This window comes from Schistocerca gregaria, chromosome 5, assembly GCF_023897955.1.
Source record: "Schistocerca gregaria isolate iqSchGreg1 chromosome 5, iqSchGreg1.2, whole genome shotgun sequence".
NCBI lineage: Eukaryota > Metazoa > Arthropoda > Insecta > Orthoptera > Acrididae > Schistocerca > Schistocerca gregaria.
Window position 1 is genome coordinate 451634904 of NC_064924.1, and position 21122 is coordinate 451656025.

General features: G+C 42.6%; 1 protein-coding gene across 1 annotated transcript; it reads right to left on the reverse strand.

The window, feature by feature from the left end:
- Positions 1 to 10741: 10741 nt before the first annotated feature.
- LOC126272381 (pro-resilin-like) lies at positions 10742 to 18103 on the reverse strand. The gene is made up of 3 exons (XM_049975197.1): positions 18064 to 18103; positions 13979 to 14725; positions 10742 to 11390 (listed from the first exon to the last, which is right to left on the reverse strand). Exons 1-3 carry the CDS (start codon positions 18070 to 18072, stop codon positions 10899 to 10901), a joined length of 1248 nt encoding a protein of 415 aa, XP_049831154.1. The 5' UTR covers positions 18073 to 18103; the 3' UTR covers positions 10742 to 10898.
- Positions 18104 to 21122: the final 3019 nt, after the last annotated feature.

A 21122-nucleotide genomic window follows, 5' to 3' on the forward strand; every position in this document is an offset into this window, starting at 1 on the left:
CAATGTTGCTGCCGATTCGGTCGATGATAACGATGTAAATTTCATTTTGATTGTCATTGAGGAGTGGTTTGTTGTGAGTAATGTATTGAAGAAGTTCATTGATGATGTAGTTTTCTCCGTTGTAATATGGAAGTCTAGAGCACTGATAGCATCCTTCCGTGGTGCTTGCATCCCAAGTTGTACTAATGTCTGGTTGTTTATTGCTAAACATTTATCTTCTAACCAAATGAATGTTTCATTGAAGATGTCGTAGTTGAGTTCGATGGTCAGTTCATGATAAGCTTGTCGGATTTGGTACAGAATGTTATCATTCATAATCTCTTAGAAGGAGTCCCACAGCGTTTTTGGATTCGATGCGTTACATGTTGTTAGAATTATGGCGAATAAGTCTCTCACTTGCTCATCTGACTGTCTGAGTGAGTCTTATTGTAGTGTTAATTCCAAGTGATTGTCGTTTTCCAATAGTCTGAACGTCTAGCATGGGTAACCGTCAACAGTTTTGATATCTGTGAAATTTTTTTTCCCCTACTTCGTGTAGCAACATCCGGAAATAGAAACATTCGGCGTTGTTCGGATGTACCTTATATTCTCGGTCTAGTGCGCCAGTTTTCATGATTTCTGGATGATCTGCTAGTGTAGTTCCTTGTTTTCAGTGCTCAAAGATTTTTCTCTTGTGTTTCACGTATAATAGGTAGGGATGTCGAAGTATAGTATTGTTTTCGCGAATATATCCGATTGTCACAATCGGTAAAAGGCTGTTTGTGTTGTGTTCTGATGTGGTTCCTTGCAGTTTTTCTGGCTGCGATTTTTTTGAAGTAAACTTTCCGTCTATGCTCCAAAATTTGCCCCTAGATGTTGTACAATTGGTTCGCATTCGTGTGTAGGAAGACCGAAATTCCGCCTTGCTGCTTCGGTATAGTTGATGAATCTTTCGGCTTGATGTATGAGGATCTCGTTGGTTCTGTTTAGTTTTTCGCTGTCTTTGGCTATTTTAACTACTGTCATGTCACTGCCTCTGTTCACGTACTTATAGACATAGCATTCTACGTTTATGTGTACTTGGAACATTTTGCATGGCAGTGTTTTATATGGTACTATTAATTGGTTATCTATTTCCAGTTCGTCGCTGCCTCGTATTCGTATTTTTGTTGTGAAGCCACCATTTTTGAATGATGGTCTTCTGTATTTCGGATAGCAATCAACTCCGGTGTCGTCCAGTATGTTTTTGGGTATCTTTGGTACAATTTCCATTATTCATACGTTGTGAATTTGATTTTAACGGCCAGCATGGTCCGTGAATTATGTTCTTCATCACTATATCGAACAGTCCCTGAAACAGAACTGGAAATAGACAATCACTACGTTCCAAAATGTTCCAAACACATATAAACGTAGAATACAGCAATTCAGTGAAATCTGTCAAATATGACTGTAAGTATGTGAACAATGGCCACTTGGATGATTTTGTGAGTTTGGTTCAAATGGCTCTGAGCACAATGGGACTTAACATCTATGGTCATCAGTCCCCTAGAACGTAGAACTACTTAAACCTAACTAACCTAAGGACAGCACACAACACCCAGTCATCAAGAGGCAGAGAAAATTTTGTGAGTTTGGTTGAGTGAGTAAATCCTCGTTTTTGCCATTCTGTTGTGTACATAAATCATTTAAATGTTTTTTTTGTTTAATTCAATAAATCGTATGTGTTGTTGTCGGAAAACTCAAGCTATTATGTTGTGTCGATGCATGGGGCTTGTCCGTAGATTAGTTGTCGTTCGATTTCTGTCCACGACCAGTTGTATGTGAATGTTATGAAGATGTCAGGTCGTCCATATTTCTTTATGCAGGTCATGTCATCATGAGTGTATTCGTGTATGGGTCTCGGACTTCTTATTTATGACGAGTCTAAGTAGGATTACTGTTGTTCCAATGTTTCAATCATTTATGGTTGCGTTTCGAAGGTGGATTTATTCTTCCGTGTCTAGTTTTTTCTGATTCAGTCGTATGTAAAGCATGCTTTCCGCTTCTATTTTTGCGCACATATAGACCAGGAATTGATGGGATAAACGACGAGTGTTGAGAATGTATGCTTCATTGTTTCCGATCATTAAGCGTTATGGAAATGGTAATTTGTGCTAAGGTCTTATGGGATCAAACTGCTGAGGTCATCGGTCCCTAAGCTTACACATTGTTTAATCTAACGTAAACTGAATTACGCTAATGACGACAAGGGGGGGGGGGGGGGGGGGGGGGGAAGGCCGCGCGGACTGTGACAAGAAGACGCCTGAGACTACGCGGCTACCCCGAGCGGCAGCGCGGCTTAAGCGGTATGTACAGAACTCCTTGGAAGTGACTGTTTTGTTTGTTTCTACGCCTGTTTCGGGTTGTATTTGTTTCATGTTAACAAAATATCCGTCCTCTCCCTGGGATACTGGAAGGAACCACATGAACGATGTGTCTCTGCAATGAGCTTTTAGTTCTTGTCTTCCTCGTTGTACAATTATGTCACGGCTTATGTTTTCATTGTCCACAATTGGGATGATGACTTCGTCCATCTGAGGTCTAGTAAATCGACGTTCGTATTCTCCAGGTGGTCATTTGTCGGCTCGAATTATAGCTTTTTAGTCATCAGAAATCGTTCGGTCTTGTGTTGTTTTGAGCACATGAGTCAGTTGACTATGTTTATGTAAGATCCTCTATACATCTTCGATTACTTCTCGCCTCAATCCACTGATGTCAGTGCATCGTTGATCAATTTCTGCTTCTTCATTTCCAATGGAATATACTTGCAGAAATTTATGGTCTTCGTTGGGTAGCGGTAGTAATGGTCCAATGATGTGATAGATTTGTCCTTGGAGGGAGAAAACATAATCGATTTCATCTCTGTTAGTCTTGATCGAAGTGAGGTCGAAGAAGCAGGCGTTGCATCCTTTTATATTTCGATGAAACTGTTTTGATTCTGGAGTTTCCCAGGTCGTGTAAAGTAATAATTCCCGCGGAATTTTTTTCGTGTTGCAAAATTGATAGACGTCATCCATTACTGCAATCACGAAGTGTTTGTGATTGATATAGTCTTTCGTCGGGTTGTAGTGAAATTCTTCATTTGTTAGGTAGTACTGTTTACTTCTCGTTGTCCGCATTTCTCGTGCGTCATATTTAGATGGCTGGCTTTAGTTCGCAGTCTTTTACTATAGGATTGTGTCGCAATTCTTCATTCTTCAATCTATTCATTTCGTTGTTCTTCGATTTCTCTCCTTCTCTCTGTTCTTCTTGTAGTCCGTTGGCAACTTAAACGTGTTTCGTTTTCGCTGTTTTGCTTCAGATCTGGCGAGATCTCCTCCGCTTTTACGCTTCGACAATGACTAAAACTTTGTATTATCAAATAACTACATACACTTTACACACGTTCCACGATTTATATTCAGTCACTCTATCACTTTGACTACTCACACTTCACTGTTCGTTTTTATTCATTCACTGAACTATTTTTTCAGTTCCTCTCTTCGTCACTGATAAACTGACGTTGGAACCTAAGACGGTTCTTGCTTTATACATCCCTTCCAATGGTTAGAAACATCAATGGTGAATTCCAAAACATACCAAAATGGCTTAGAACAGTGCAAAATGTTCCGGAACATTCCACAACATTCGACACTGTTCTGGAACATTCCGCAATGATCTGGGATGCTCTGGGATGTTACCGAACATTCGGGAATCTTCCAGACTATTCCCGAACATTGTAGAACCTCCCGGACCATTGCGGAACATTCTGGAATAATTCTGGATTGTTGTGGAATGCTCTCGAATACTCTCGAGTGTTCTGGAATGTCCTCGAATACTCTCGAATGTTGTGGATGTTCTAGAAACTTCTAGAAGGCGAACGTTCCCAGCGCTTATACCTACCAAAGCACGACTTTATGTATAAGAGAGAATCGTCTTTTCATGGATGAAGGGTTACCACACCATATAACACCCTTGATCGCAAAGGGACTCGTTTCTGAGCTTTAGCGCAAGCACGTTGTAAACTTACTTTTATAATATATACCGATGAAGAGACTGGCAAAATGTGGACTACCAATCTTTTACCTGAATGCTGCCTTAATAACTTCTTCGTTGTTGATATTCAGTTGCCGGCCGCAGTGGCCGAGCGGTTCTAGGCGCTTCAGTCTGGTTCAAATGGCTCAAATGGCACTGAGCATTACGGGACTTAACTGCTGAGGTCATCAGTCCCCTAGAACTTATAACTAATTAAACCTAACTAACCTAAGGACATCATACACATTCATGCCGAGGCAGGATTCGAACCTGCGACCGCAGCGGTCATGCGGTTCCAGACTGTAGCGCCTAGAAACGCTCGGCCACCCCGGCCGGTCTTCAGTCTGGAGCAACGCGGCTGCTGCGGTCGCAGGTTCGAATCCTGCCTCGAGCATGAATGTGTGTGATGTCTTTAGGTTAGTTAGGTTTGAGTAGTTCTAAGTCTAGGGGACTGATGACCTCGGGGGTTATAAGTTCCATGGTGCTTAGAGCCATTTAAACTATTTGACACTCAGTTAAAAACTAACTGCAAACAGTTGTTTAGAAAATACGATACTTCGTGTAAGGGCAACACGATTTTAATAAGCGTGTTACGTATTATCTTGATATCAATGATGGGTGCGCGGCGGTTTTTTAGTCCATGATCCAAGGACATAAATGAGCCAGTGTGACGACGCCAGAAAGGCAGTCTCGGTCCTGGGACAGGAGTTGACACAGCCTTGTCATAACCATATGACTCTTCCTGGCCGATTAGCCACATGCTTGTTCCATCTGCTGTGCGTGGAGACCAGTTGGCCCTGTAGTACTCAGGATGACGGAAGTGGCAGGGAGACGAAAGCTGTAGGTAGGCAGTTGGCTGCAGCGGCGTGACCTTGCTCCTGCTCTTGCGTCTTGCGCGCAGTGCAGTGACCGTGCTCTGTGCAGCCGGCTGGCGTCGTGACGTGACTCTGGACGTCGACCTTGAGCGGGCGCTCTGCGCTGCGGCTCCCTCTGCTGCGTCTCACCTGTTACGGTGCCACTGGCAGCTTGGTGCGCGAACGATCGTTAACTGTAAAATGATGATAGACAACCTGATGGGCGTTACGAAACTCCTAAGGTTGTTAAGAAGCTTTTACAACTCTTTCATCATCTGACGGAAGCTTATCATCACATACCACAAAATTTTGTTGTCTTTTTCTCTTCTCTCTCTCTCTCTCTCTCTCTCTCTCTCTCTCTCTCTGTCCATTCTCTCTGTCTCTCTGTCTGATGGAGAAATATTCTACTATTGACTGAGCTTGGGCTAAATATTTTATCAACAGAATCCGTTGGAACGGTTTCTAAGCGAAAGCGTTTCTACGTAGATCAGTTTTTTGTACTCGATTCAGCTGTATTTGGGTGTTTACCGAGTCGTGGTTGTGCCCTTACCTACCTAATACTCGATATAATACTTATAGGAGTGCATGCTTTCGCGGGGAATTTTGTTGATGAAATCTTCTCCGGTATCGGCCAAGTGGCAGTGTTATCACGTAGCAATGTTTCATTGCCTAAAGATGACGAGTTGGAAATCATTGAAATGTTGCAACAAGACGAAACTGCTATTCGATTGATATAACGAGAAGACTTTATCCATCCATATCATTTGTCCAATTGCCTGTTTCTTATGCTTCATATTTCTTCCAGACTTATTCTATTTCTTGCTCGTAATCTGTCTCAGTATATCTGAAGTTTTCTGTCTCTATAATAACATGACGGAATTACAATTACAAAACAATTTTATTATCTTTCAATGAGAAATACGACTCGTGTAAAATTATTTGGAACTTATTTTACTTTTAATTTGAGTAACTTGTAAACTGCGTAGTTTTAGCTGTCAAAAAAAGACGGAAATCCATAGTTTTGGATATGAAACACAAGATATGTTTTTAACTCTATTACTTCTTGCCTACACCATATAGCTCACATATTGATAGTCTTCTAACGTAAAGTTAATAGAAATTTTATAATTATTATTTGAAATTCGATTCAGACAAGTCATGGACATGCGATAACGATATGGTTGGTTAAATGAAGACTGTCATAATAAAAATTAGTAAAAGTTTAATTACCAATAAATGAAGGAAAATTAACTGATTAAGAACCGTTTGGAGAGAACTAATAAAGGACATATTGAGAATTTGTAATTTTTAAAGATCAGTGCTGTACTTAAACAGTGAGTTCTGTCCTTTTTTTATTGCGTCAACATTGATAACGTGCGTGACTGTACAAGCGAGATGTACCTAGTAATAGGTGCAAGTCTAAAAATTTGTAGTGATTGGCCTCTCGTGTTTTATGGTAATGATATAAGTCGCAAAAGAAAGACAAATTTTAGAGATAACCTCTTAAGGCAGTGATGTTTTTGTATTTGAAACATTTATAGCCAAGACATACAAGAACCAGAAATCTCAGGGCTAAGAATCCGTAATTAAATTACAAAGTATTAGGAACAATGAAGTTATATCCAAGTAGTAAATGAAGTAAATATTTTACGAATATTATTGTGTTTCAAAGTCTCAAGTGTATTTTTATTTAAACTACACTAATTGCATTCCAGTTTGAAATAATGCACTAAATTTGTTGTTAACAATGTCAGAGAATGTGGCAGTCACATTACCAAGCATTAATTCTGGATTGGTAGTGCTTAGTCAATAAAGCACGAATTAATGTTCGGCGTGTGGTTAAAATTCGTTTTATAATTTGTGTAAATAAGTGAAGTACAACTTGGGTATGTATCTATCTAATATTGACTGTACATGGATTTCAGTGAGATGTTACGTGTATCGAACACAACATAGTATGTGCATACTTCACAAAGGAAATTAAGTGCTGTGCAAATCAAAATAAGCTGAGGTATCAGAAGTCATGGAATACCCCTTAATATTTCGTCGGGCCTCCTTTTTCCAGGATTAGTACAGCAACTCGAGATGGCATGAACTCAAGAAGCCGTTGGAAGTCCCTGCAGAAATACTGAGCCATTCTGCCCCTACAGCTGTCCATAATTACGAGTGTTGCTGGTGGAGATTTTTGTACGCCAGCTAACCTCTTGATTATGTCCTATAAATGGGCGATTGGATTCATGTCGGGCTATCAGGGTGGTCCAATCACTCGCTGGAACTCTCCAGAATGTTATTAGAATCAATCGCTAACAGTTGTGTCCTGGTGATTTGGTGCATTGTCATGTTCAAAAATTGCGTGTTTTTTTGCGATCAAGAAGTCCATGAAAGGCTGCAAATGGTCTCCAAGTATCTGAACATAACCCTTTCCTGTCTATGATATATTCATTTGTACCTGAGGACATACTCCATGCTATGTAAACACAGCCGACAACATAACGGAGATACCACCATGTTGCACAGTGCTTTGTTGAGAACCAGGGTACGTGGCTTCGTGGGTCCACTGCCACACTTGGACCCTACCAGCAGCTCTTACCAACTGGAATCGTACCTCATCTGACCAGGCTACGGTATTCCACTCGTCTAGCCTCCAATCGATATGGTCACGAGTCCAGGAGAGGTGATGCAGGCGACGTTGTGTTGATGGAAAAGGCACTCTCTTCGGTCGTCTGCTGCCATCGCTATTAACACCAAATTTCGCCGCACTATACTATCGGGTTCGTTCGTCCTACTGGTTTCTGCGGTTATTTCAAGCATACCTACGTATTTTAAAATCGTTTTTATTCGGTCCTAGCCGTTAGAGTTGGGGCACCTCCCCTGACGTATGGACGTGGCGCGACGTATGACAGGGCCACACTGACCGCACAACATGGCGGTCAAAGGGCGCTGACGCAGGCGATGCCTGACCTTACACGTGCTTCTAGCTGATATTAATTATGCTGGGTCGGAGCGAGGTGGCGCAGTGGCTAGCACACTGGACTCACATTAGAGAGAACGACGGTTCAAACACGCGTCCGACCATCCTGATTTAGGTTTTCCATGATTTCCCTAAATCGCTTCAGGCAAATGCCGCGATTGTTCCTTTTAAAAGGGAACGGCCGACTCCCCTTCCCATCTTTCCCTAACCAGGTGGTACAGATGACCTCACTGTTTGGTCCCCCTCACCCAAATCAGCCAACCAATCAACCTACGTTTGAGGTCGTGGCAGCGAGTGGATCAACCGTTGACCATGTGCGGTTGTAACAGTTGCAGTAGTATGATTCATCACTACAAAACGGGAAGTGCGCTATTGAGACAATGTTATGTATCCATACACTACCTGACAAAAACGCACCTAGGAAACATGGTCAGCTGTCAAAACTCTTTCATTGTTTTGTTCTTGCTTGCTGTCGTTGCCAGCCCTGGTAGGGCATATAAGGGGAGTCAACAGCGTCTGTTGTACTGTAATCACCGTGAAAGACGCGTAGATGTCACGTACTCCTGTGAGGCAGCAGTATAAGAACATCATTGACTGTACTAGTTGGACCTAGTATCTAGATTTGTGAGGCATTCGGATATGGTAGCCAGATGATGGACTTCACAGAAACTTAAAGGTAGACATACTCATCGTCAAGGTTTCAGTGGGCGACGTCCGTCAGTTACAGGGGAAGATTGCCATATCGTGTGCCAGGCATATCGTAAACCCCTCACATTTGCAGCCGACAATACTAATAGACTTCCTCCAGCTGTCTGGTATCTTAAGATTTATCTGTGAAGAACACGAGTGACTCTGTCGGGTTTTTGAATGGTATAAATACAGAAATATAGTGTTGGCATCCACAGAAAAACAATGACTAGTAGTCACAATAGCTCACTGGAAAGCACCCGAAGCCATTTCTCAGATTTCTTCCATTCTCGACTTTCGATCCCATGTTAGAATATTATCCTTTGGGTGGTACTTCCCATGTACTTTTCCCAGATGATATTCATTTTTTAGTCCTTACATAGCCGGCCGCTGTGGCCCAACGGCTCTAGCCACTTCAGTCTAGGGGACTGATGACCTCAGATGTTAAGTCCCATAGTGCTCAGAGCCATTTGAACCACTCCTTGCAGCCCTGTTCACAGTTGTGTCCATTCATTATCTGTTTCTCTCTCGCATTTTTCTAGGCCTGTTCTCATTCAGCAGTCATGCTTCGTAGATTTTGACAATCATCTTTTGGGTGAACTCAATTTTATTATGAAAATCCACTAGTGTGGGTTGACTTTTAGCGTGGACAGCTACCCGAAAGCTGAGACACCTTAATTGTCCATCTACAGTGTGGAAACGCAGCCACTGTGAGTACTATGTCATTGGTTTTCTGATGAATGCCAACACTATGGTTCTACACTGAAGCGCCAAAAAACAGGCAAAATACGGCGCTGCGGTCGGCAACGCCTACATAAGGCAACAATGCTTTGACGCAGTGGTTACATCGGTTACTGCTGCTACAGTGGCAGGTTACCAAGACTTATGTGAGTTTGAATGTCGTGATACAATAGGTGAACGAGCGATGGGACACGGTTTCTCCGAGGTAGTGATGAAGTTGGTTTTCCCCCGTACGACCATTTGACGAGTGTACTGTGAATATTAGGATTCCATGAAACATTAAATCTCCGACAGCACTGCGGCAGAAAAAACATCTGCAAGAATTAGACCAACGACGACTGAAGACAATCCTTCAGCGTGACAGAAGTGCAACCGTTACGCAAATTGATGCAGATTTCAATGCTGGGCCATCAATAAGTGTCAGCGCGCGAACCTTTCAATGGAAACATTATCGATATGGAACTTAAGGCCCACTCGCGTACCCTTGATGACTTCAGAACACAAAGCTTTACGCCTCGCCTGGGCCCATCAACACCGATATTGGACTGTTGATCACTGGAAACATGTTGCCTGGTCGAACGAGTCTCGTTTCAAATTGTATAAAGCGTATCGACGAGTACGGGTATGGAGACAACATTACGAATCCATGGACTTTGCATGTTAACAGGGGACTGTTCAGGAAAGTAGGGCTTGTGCAAGTGGAGTGATGTGGGACCCTTAATACGTCTAGATATGACTCTGACAGGTGACACGTATGTAAGTGTCTCGTCTGATCACCTCGATCCATTCTTGTCCATTGTGCATTCCGATGGACTTTGGCATTTTTGCAGTACAATGCGACACCCTACATGTCCAGAATTGCTAGAGAGTAGCTCCAGAAACACTCTTCCGAGCTTAAACACTTCCGCTGGCCACGAAACTCCCCAGTCATGAACATTATTGAGCATATCTGGGACGCCTTGCAACGTGCTGTTCGGAAGAGATATCCACTCCCTCGCACTCTTATGGTTTTATGGACAGCCCTGCAGGATTTATTGAGTCAGTTCCCTCCAGCACTACTTGAGACATTGAGGAGTCCATGTCACGTCGTGTTGTGGCACTTTTGTCTGCTTGCGGAGCCCTACACGACATGAGACAGGTATACCAGTTTCTTTGGCCCTTTAGTGTCCGTTTCTACCATTTCAAAACCTTCACACAGTCGTTTCATTCTTGACAGATAAACCTGAAGATGCGTCTGTACTAAGCGAGAACTGGTAGTTGAGATCTAAGCATCTTGATACTGCTGTGTGTGTTTTGGAAACATCGCATCATTCTTGACTTTTTAATTATTACAATTTTTGTGATAATTTTAGTAGTTATTGAGTGTTGAGTGTTGTTATTCATACTTCAAACAGTTGTCTGTTTATATCATATCGCAAGTAATGTAAAACAGGTTAATAAGAAAATAGTCGAGTAAATATCAGTATCTTTATTTCGAATAAGCGTATTTACACAAGCGTTCATTTATATTTATCCGGCATTCGTAGGATATATTTACAGAAAAAAAACATAAATATACGTGTTGAACGAAATATTTGTGCGCTCTGAAGAGTATCCATGTACATCGGCTTTTAATAAGGCCCGTTTCCAGAAGACTGTCCGCCATTACCGTTGGGATAACCCCCATTTGAACCAGAGTATCCGCCGTTGCCGCTGGGGTATGCACCATTCGCTTCAGGATATCCACCGTTGCCGCTGGGGTATCCTCCGTTGCCGTTCGAGTAGCCACCGTTACCATTGGAGTAGCCACCATTGCCGTTGGCGTAGCCCCCGTTTCCTCCGTTAGCGTAACCTCCGTTGGCGTATCCGCCGTTGCCGCTGGGGTAGCCCCCGTTTCTACCGTTAGCGTAGCCTCCGTTGCCGCGGCCCGTCTCCTCGTAGTTGATGGTCGGCCTGTAGCCGCCCTCGTCGGCCTCGTAGTCTACCACCTGCCTGCGGCCGTCGGGCAGCAGCACGTGGTACTGGCCCTGGGCGCTCTCCCCCTGCCGCGACTCCTCGTGGCCGAACTCGGTGCCGGTCGCAGCGTCCTCCACCGTGTAGCTGAACTCGTAGTTAGCTGGTTCCTGTAGAGACACAAGACACTCTAGCTCAGTCAGTCCTGCAAATCGCTGCGTTTTAAGCGGTTTCTCGTGATCTGCCACTGTCAGTTAAGTTTCTCGATGCCACATTTGTTCAAAGATAGTGGAAAATTTAATGTTCAGTCCGGGCTGCAACTCTTTCCTACGTTCTTGGCAAATCTCTACTATTAAGGGCTGCTCCTAGAATCTTCATAAACAAGCCAGTGAACTATAAAATTTATTTACGCAAATACGACTGTTATGAGCCGCCGGGTAATGTAAAAGTTTGAACTCTTTCATTTTGAGAATATTAAAGCCGATCTGTTTCAATTGTAAACAACTATTCAACAGCCAAGTTCTCATAAAATATTTCTTTATTTGATACACCGCTTTGAACAGCCGAAGATGTCATCTTCAAGTCTTAAAATCTTTTGTTGTGAAACATGTTCATTTTAAGCTGAACCTCAAGCACAAGGTGCCAAGTGCTGATTTTTATCCACTTCGCACCTCGTGCTTGGGGTTCGGCGTAAAATGAAAAGATTTTAACACCTGAGGATGGCAGCGCAGTCTTTTGAAACTGGCTGTCTTAAATAAACAAATATTTTAAGCGGTTTTGGCTGTTGAATGGCTTTTTGCAATGTAATGTGTTTGTATTACTGATATCGATAAATTCGAGACAGAAGGAAGGGAAAGGATGAAACATGGTTGCGTCTCATAACCCACTTTTCTGAAATTTTGCTAGCTGACTACCAGACTTAACGATTCCTTTCCAACAGACAGACCAGGTCAAAGTGTCAAATGTTTACACTCGTTGCACTACAGAGTGGTTTCATACATAACTTAGGCCAATGAAGCACCGTCTTCTTGTCAAGAAGTCAATGGCTCCTGAGCGTCAAATTATAAGGATGAAAGTTCATTCCCACTCCAGAACTGAAATTTACTTGCCTCTGGATCCAGAACCACAGAATTGTCACTGAGAATGCGAAAAAATAACTCTTTATCTGTACCAAATAACTGAAGTATTTCTGTGCGCGACGGCTAAAACATATGTGCTATCAATGGCGCGTCTTTTAAATAGCGTACTCGTATGCCATGCGTCATTCACTTTTCATTTCAAAGAAGATCCGCTGCTTGCTATGTCATGTTGCTTCCTAGTAACACACTACCCTCCCCCTCTCAGTAGCACTTTGCGAAAGGTTTCCTATTTCGGAAGTTTCAGGAGGTTATTTCATAGTAAAAATCTCGCTCAAAATCTGATATGAACACAAAGGTTCAGTTTCGAAACTGTTTCGCAGTTAAACCGCTAGAACTATTAAAAATTGTTCAAAACACGGATAGTTGGTGACATGTAGAAATGTATAGCGCTATTCATGTAACTTAAATTTCGGATGCAAGCATCAGTCACGTCTGGAGCGACTAAGTATATCAACTAAAGCATCTCAACATTGTACAACAGTCTGTGGCTCTGGATCATTTTATGTTTACATAGTGGCGGATCCTCAATTTCTTCCCCCTTCTTTCATCACCTAGGCAGGTGTATGAAAGAGCGATACACTCAACTCAGGTTATGTAATTCATAAATGGAACACATACTTGAGGTATTTGCGGTGAAATAACATGTTGCTTGCATGATGCTAAAAACGTGAAATTCGTGCATTTGGAAAAGATCTATTTCGATACTGAACAAATAAATAAGTATGGGCAACGAACATCATTAGTTTCTCAAGGTCCTTAGGGCAATGACTTTTGCCTGAGAGCTGAAATATACTAGGTAGTGATCCATCATCTCTTCATTCAGATGTAAGTAGCTGCTTGCTCCGCAATGCTGAGCACTAAGGTTGAATGTTTTTTCACTCGTTACAATATCTTTGGTACTTACTATGGCGAGTGCTGCAGGAAAGTAATATCTAGCGCAGTGATGCTGTAATTAAGAAAATAGACTTTAATCAGGTTTTGCTTGAATCGCTTAAGACCGATGTTGGAATAGTTCGAGAAGGAACATGGCCTGTTTTGTTTCATATTATTCTCTAGTCTGAGATTGTCCCCCCCCCCCCCCCCAACACTACTAATCCTCTCTTTTTTCCATCATTCACCAATGTCGAGAATTTATGAACCTCCAGCATCCTGGACTAGCTTGGGTCAGCAACTTCTGTTACTCATAGAACCAAAAACCAGTCCAAGTTGAAAATTTTTACTTTGTATTCATTCGATGACTAGTTTCTAGATACCCATTTTCAGATAATCATAACACAGTTGAAAGTGGCATTTATGAAGATGTAAAAAAATGTGCAATGAACATTTTCAGTGCATACAGATAACTTGGACTGGTTTTTCGTTCTATTAATATCAAGAATGCCTTGTGCGTGGTACATAAGATTCATACGACTATGTGAGAGGAGTACTTACTTCTTTGAGAAAACATTGCTCAAACAAATCCTGCTACTGAAAAATGTTTCTCATGATAATTACGTGTAATTCTCAGAATCGTTTCAAGACGCAATCTTTCGTAACTAGGAGGGTGAGATAAGTTTCACTTTCACGAGTGGGTTGTTTGAATACAAAGTCAGAAACCAGTGGTAAGTACCACAACTTACCGAAAGGTCGTCTTGGGAGGCACCTCCTCGGCCATAGCCGGCTGCTCCAGGGGCACCGTAGGCTGTAGAAAGACCACCATTCCCATTAGAAAAACCGTTTAATCCTGCGCCGTTGCTCCTTCCATTGGGTGCTCCATACTGGGTGGACAGGCCACCGTTTCCTCCAGCAAAACCGTTACTCGCACCGTTCGGGGCACCGTACTGTGAAGAGAGTCCATTCATCCTGCCAAAGCCGTTACCGTTCGGAGCGCCGTAGAGTGATGACGGCGTCCTCGCACCGTTGTATCCATTCGCTCCTCCGTTCGGAGCACCATACTGCGTCGACAAGCCGTTAGATCTTCCGAAACCGTTAGTGGCTCCATTTGTTCTCGCAGCTCCGTTTGGAGCGCCGTACTGCGTGGAGAGCCCGTTTCCTCCGTTGAATACTCCGCCACTGGGAGCTCCATATCGTGATGACGGAGCTCCATTTGTCCTTCCATTACCACCGCCGAAGCCTCCGTTTAGAACACCACTGCTGGGTGCACCATAGGAGGGGGAGAGGCCACCATTGCTCCTGCCGAAGCCGTTGCCATTGGGTGCCCCGTACGACGTCGAGAGCCCGTTTGTCCTCGACAATCCGTTGGCGCCGCCATTCGGGGCCCCATACTGCGTAGATATGCCGCCGTTCCCTCCAGGTGGCAGGTACTGACGATCCACTGGGGGCTCGCCCGATGCGGCCATAATGGCAATTGTTAGAAGCACCAAAATCTGCGAGGAAAAAATTGGTAATATATGAAGGAGTTCATTTAGGGCCTGATGAATGCAAGCAAATTCTGTTCATTGTTACAACTCTATCCTCCACATGAACATGAACCACAGTAAGCTATCATTGGTGGTACTATTTGAACAGAGTCTCATAATAGCTGCTAAACATTTTACTGGATGACGCCATGACTGAGGGACAATCAAAACACTCCAGTATCTTAAAGTATCATTGTTCTGTTTGTAAGACTGTAATCTGAAGAATAAACGTACCAAACACAACGTGCTAGTGAAAATTTTAATCCAACCTACCTCTGTACAGAAGACACTGGGAAGAAAAATATAGTTGTGTTCAAGATGAGAGTTGAAATTTCAACTGGCAGGAAGAGAAAACCCGGAAACTATATACGAACTTGGAACGAAGAATGGGGACATATCCTCATCACATGCAGCGGCTATGCTACTGTTCTGCGTAAAAGTGCGTTGGTAAAGAGATATTTTCAGCTAATTTTTCTGTTCTTCAAAGCAGAAAATCACGAAGGCATGGCCAAAAGTCGCGGCAGACTCTAGTAAATGCAACAACTTCCTTGGAAGAATTGTGTTATCGAAGTCCAGACGAGAAGCGCCTATAGAAGTGAATTTTTGCATGAGTATCACAATACTTTCCCAGGCATTTTCTCCTATCGGAAACGGTATGAGCACGACTTATCAGAGAATTAAAGTTAAAATTTTCTGGGTTGTTAGGCCATGTCATATTTCCTTCTAAAGTAATCGATATTTCGACCCCTCTGCTGGGATCTTCTTCAGCCTGTTTCGCTGTCCACTACTGTTAGAACACTAGTTAGGAATTTACCAAATAATTTTAGTTGCGGAGGATTTGTAGATCGTTTCAGGATATGAATCAGGCTTTGTCTTGAATTTCTGCCACACACAAAATGTTGCTAAAATTGTAAATCATGTCGAGGGAGAAGGGAGGGAGGAATTGGCAGTTTATCAGTTGACAGATACAGCCACTAAGTGATTCATATTTTAAGCATAAGATTATGTTTCACCATAAGAAAGGGAAGCTTCCTACTGGAAATACATCTGAACATAAATTGTGCACCTTCTATGTTGAATGACAATTCGCTTAAACCGAAAAGCTGGTAGCCAGTTTCTTATCATTGTTAAGCTACACTATGGGTTATAAATACTTGAGTGATACTGGACTGAGCCTTAAAGTGACAGCATCAAGGCTTCGAATTTCTTGAGACGATAACATGTGTGGTGATATCCTGCATCAGAAAAAGGAATAATCGAATTTAGACAACTTATCATTTGACTTAATTTTTGGTTTCCTGAAAACACTGTAATAAAATAGTCCATCAGATGTTCCAACGGTTAGAAATTTGGACTTTTGCTAAATAGTCTTCACTCGATTTCATTTCTCCTTTGGGAGAAACCCCCATTACGGAAAGAGAAAGTTCCGCGGTTAATAGTTAGACTATGTTATATCACTACATACAGAACGCTGTTGCACTGTGGGACGGGGCAAGAATGTGATCTACGCCGGTTTGAGAAACGATTCCAGTGCTGACCTGAGATTCCATGCAGTTTTTTCATAATGTTAAATATTCTCAAAGGCGGTAGAACTGGTTAAACAAGAGGAACATATAGCGTCATAAATTTGGAAACCAATATCTATTGATGGTTCAAATGGCTCTGAGGCTTATGGGACTTAACTTCTGAGGTGATCAGTCCCCTGGACTTGGAACTACTTAAACCTAACTAAACTAAGGACATCACACACACACCCATGCAGGATTCAAACATGCGGCCGTAGCAGCAGCCCTCGGCCACAGCGGCCGTCCCAATATGTGTTGGTATAAGGGGTGATGTTTCCTCCGATTCTCCTTTGTTTGTTACTCGTAGATGGGAGTAGGAACTATAGGCAGTGCTACTTGTTGTTCCCACACATCCTAACAGTGAACCACGCACTCTTTCAAATATACCCGGCTCCATTAGGATTGCGTCATATGCATTGGTCAAACGCCCCTATGTCTACACACTATTGATTGGTTAAGGACAAACCGTTGCATTTAAATCTCCCTAAATCCCGAAAACCGACGGATTCAGTTCCGTCGAATGGGAAGGCCATGGTACAGAACTTCCTCGACCGATCCATCGGCCATGTGACGATCCATAGAAAATGGGGTGGTGTCCGTCGTATATAAATCACATTCGTGTTCTTTCTGCAAGGCTAATGTTCTCCAATACCGCTGGTAATTTTTGGCGCAGAAATCGGCGATACAGAGCACCTGTTACTCGAGTGAGGTGTATGGCCTTATGAGTCTGCCATCGACAACTGATTCCCATTCGCAAAAACTGTAGGGATTCTGATAATCCACCTCCATGGCTGCTTGAGGGTTCGTATTTCCTCGCAAGTGTATTGAAGTTATTTACTATTCCCTCTTGCACACATTATTCATCACCAGTAGAACGGCTCCTATCTCAGTAGGTGTTGGCTCCTGGACATATAATCATCGGAAAATTTCTTCTGCTTTTGACCGATAGGCATATGTGGACCCCTTTTATAAACATCCTGCATAAACATGTGATGTGTTCCACACCGTGGTGTTAGCCTTTAATTATGATGTCACGACTTTCTTTATATTGTCACTGGAGTTAACAAAGTAGCTCTCGAGATGGTCAGCGAGAACCGAACAAGATATCTTCTGAGCTAGCAGGCAGCGAAGTTAACCACTTTACCACGGAGGTTGGTCAAAACGTTTTGGTGCGGGCAGGCTCGGAAATTTGACTTTACTGTCGAAAATCACTGCCTCTCACTTGAACCATATCCTCCTGGTTCTGACTTAACCATATCTTCCCCGTTGTGACTTCACTTAAACTATGACGTCCCGTCGCTGAATTCACAACACTGACTCTTCCAAAAAAGGGTTACAATTAATTATAAAAATTTTTGAGCTCCTGTTCCTGAGGATGAGAATTTCGTATTATGGACAATATAGGAATTTAACAGAATTCTAAAACAAGCTCCCAATGGATGCTGACCGGTCGCCGTGTCATCCTAGAGCCATTTGGAGTTATGTAGAGGTGGTACGGAGAGGCATATGGTTATCAAACCCCTCTCCCGCTCTTTCCAGTCCTTGGAGCCGCTACTTCGCAATCAAGCAGCTCCTTATTTGGCATCACGATGCCGAGTGCCACTCCTTATATCAACGAAAAATCCTTGGCAATACCGGGGACCGAGTACTCAACTGGCAGCCATCTAAGCTGACCAGTAATCTAGGGAGGTGAGTATAGAACTGTAAGAATTTTGGAAGCCTACCGCTAGTGTAGCCTACCTTGTCCATGGTGGTGGCTGCTCGGTGGTCAGACGAGAGTGTGGCGTGTGGAGGGATGCGGCCGCCACTTTATATAAGCCGGCTGGACGGCCGCGCCGTGTGTGCCCCGAACTGCGGACAGGGGGAGCGCCGCGTTGCGTCAGAGCCCAGCCAGCGGTGGCCGGCGGCCCGAGCCGCGCCGCTCACTGCGTTGCGACAACGCCCCCGCCTGCTCACGGATCTGCCCGCACATCGGCTCGTGTGCCCGTCTTTCACGGAGGACGATCGCTTCTTTTAGACGTCAGAGCACATCGCGTATATCAGGTTCGGCGCAATGCCAGTTGCGCATAGAGATGTCTCATTTCCTATCCCGAAGATCTTCTGATGTCGTGGCTAGAGGGGTAGAGAGCGTAAGACGCGGGAACGGCTGCGCTACTCGTGGCGGTATTCAGTCCTCGACAGACAGCTTTAACTGTGCAATAGCAATGACGACCCACGTGACTGACAAAGCCGTTTCCCTTCGTATTATAAAGGCTCCATTGACAAACAATAAATTTGTTTACTACTACTACTAGGCTAATTACTGTTTAGCTCTACAGGACCTTTATACTGAAATGTTTCCCACACCACCTTGTATTGTCTTTCTATGTGTGTGAGTAACTGTATGTTCAGTGTTGTGGGTGAATACATACAGCGTACACAGGGCGATGTGTGAAACTGATAGCGATTACGCGCTTCCGATGTTGTAGACATCTGCTCCAGCTGTTGCAGATACCGTGTTGAGCTGAAAGTGATAACCAAAGTACGGAGAATATTCTTCGGGACTCTGTTGCATAGCAATCAGGTTGCTTTCAGTTCTGAGAAATGTCCAGGTACAATTGTGGATTTGAGTGATCCATGAAGTGACTTCTTTTTCGAAGAAAGCATCGAACTATTTCACTAGAACTGAACGCTCCCAACGGAACTGTTCTGAAGCAGGTATTAATTATTAAATCACAATAGAGGTATACGCTGGTTGTAGAATAACACGCAACTTCTTGAAATTAACAATATTTTACTGTTCTATTAACTGATTTCCTTCCATATACACATATATTTTACAATGTGAATCAAAATCTCTCAATGGCGTAGATTTTTACATCACAAGAATGGCTCTCATCTTGTAAAATTACTCTTAACCAGAGCGAAAGCTCTATATCCTAAGAATAATTATGTGAGCGCTGACCGCCACAGAGTAATAAACAGTATCTTTGTTTCTCTCTCTCTCTCGCGCGCGCACTGTCACGGCAAGTTACGCTGCATGATACGTCATAGTATTCTCCTCGAGATTGCTGTGAAGCCACACTTGCTATCTTAATATTTTAGGAGTGATATCTTGAGTGCTGCATGTTTAAGTAGTAAAAGATGTTCAGCGTGTTTGCTATAAAAGATACGTATTGCAATTAAGCATGTCTTTGAGTTAATTATTTCTAAATAATTTTCTATATCTTGTTACGCTTCCCGATTTATTAATTACTTGTCGTCTAAATAAGCAAAATATTTTTCTTGCCTTCTTCTACAAAAATCTGCAAGGTACAGTGAAGGAATCTAGATTAAATGTGTTAATGTCCGGCAGTCGTGAGATGCTTAATGACCAGATGCAAGCTGACGAAGACGGGGAAGAACTTGTTATTTCTTCTTCATTTTACAAAGAAGAGGGCATTCCATGAAAATTTTCAGATTAATCCAATATGTCATGCAGACTATAACGTTCGCAACAGAAAATAGTTGTGAGGGGATTTACAGTTATGGCATTTATCTTATAATAAAGGAAACCTTCCTAAAAATAATCGTTTGGCATGGGAAGATGCTACTGAAAATATATGGGGATACCACCGCCGACAACGTCAGCGCTGGAAAAGAAGGTATTGATGAGGGGTATCGCCGTCGATTGTCTTGGACAGACCAGCAATGCTGCAACAGATAATCATTGAGTCAGTTGTGGAGAACAACAAACGATGAACGAGCGTATCATTGAGAGCCATCTCCTCGTCATGGCGTGCCAACCTACCTCAGATTCAGAGATTATCATTTGCGCAGGATTACCGACGACGCTAGGAAAATTTCGCCTGGCTAATGGAGCCGCCGTACGCCTTCCTCACCCTATCACGAAATAACAGTAGGACGAAACCTGCAAGAAATGCTGCAATCTGCTTGTCAGCAGAGCGCATTAAGTTGGGTTGTGGAACTGTTTCCGTTCATTGTTTAAGAGGTTTGCACATCTGTGACATTTTTGACATAAATAAATTGAATTTTCTACACAATTTATTAAATTTATGCTCGAGTATACTTACAAGAGGTTGTAATGCCATATTCCACACTTAGGGCCCTAAAATGTTATGTCTGCCATTCTGATCTAATAAAATGAAGATTCACACTTTAATTTTAGAATACGGTTACATTATGCTAATAGGTTGAGTTAAATCACTGAGCTGGGTGGCTAGCTAATTAATACAAGCCAATAAATATGTGCTGCAATGTGAGTGTATATACAACCCCGCAATAGATATGATAGGAATATGATACTTAAATCTTGAGTATCTGGTAGTCAAACGTTAACATGTATTGAGACATTGCAAGATAAGCGTCAGCAATATTAAATAATCATTATATTCTAATGACTGAATAAGAAAACCGCATACGTATTTGCTTCCTACTTCTAGAGCAAAATTCTCATACGGGTTTTGCCTCGATAACATTTGAGATATATGTTACCTTATTAAAAGTTTTTATCTAATGCAGATTGAGGCTCGTTAATAACGGGAGGAGGTCGGTGATATTCGACAGGGGGATTGTGTTGGAGAAGAGCTGTTTCTAATTCCAGTGGTGTTACAACACTGCACTGTGAGCTATGGACAAGCAAAGCAACTCATTTTATTTTGAATTAGATCCACAGAGACTATCGTAACTGTAACAAGTAATCTGTTTTTAGCGCGTTCTGGCACACGATCTTAGCTTTGGAATGTTGTGTTTTCTTTGCAACGAAGTAATACTAGAATTTTATTCTATCTCTAGGTAAAACTGATGTTAATTCCTATATT

Excerpts from the sequence above, each read along its gene's own strand:
- LOC126272381 (XM_049975197.1), bottom strand. Across the intron at positions 11,391-13,978 it reads CCTCCCAAGACGACCTTTCG|GAACCAGCTAACTACGAGTT; the intron begins GTAAGTTGTGGT and ends GTGTCTCTACAG.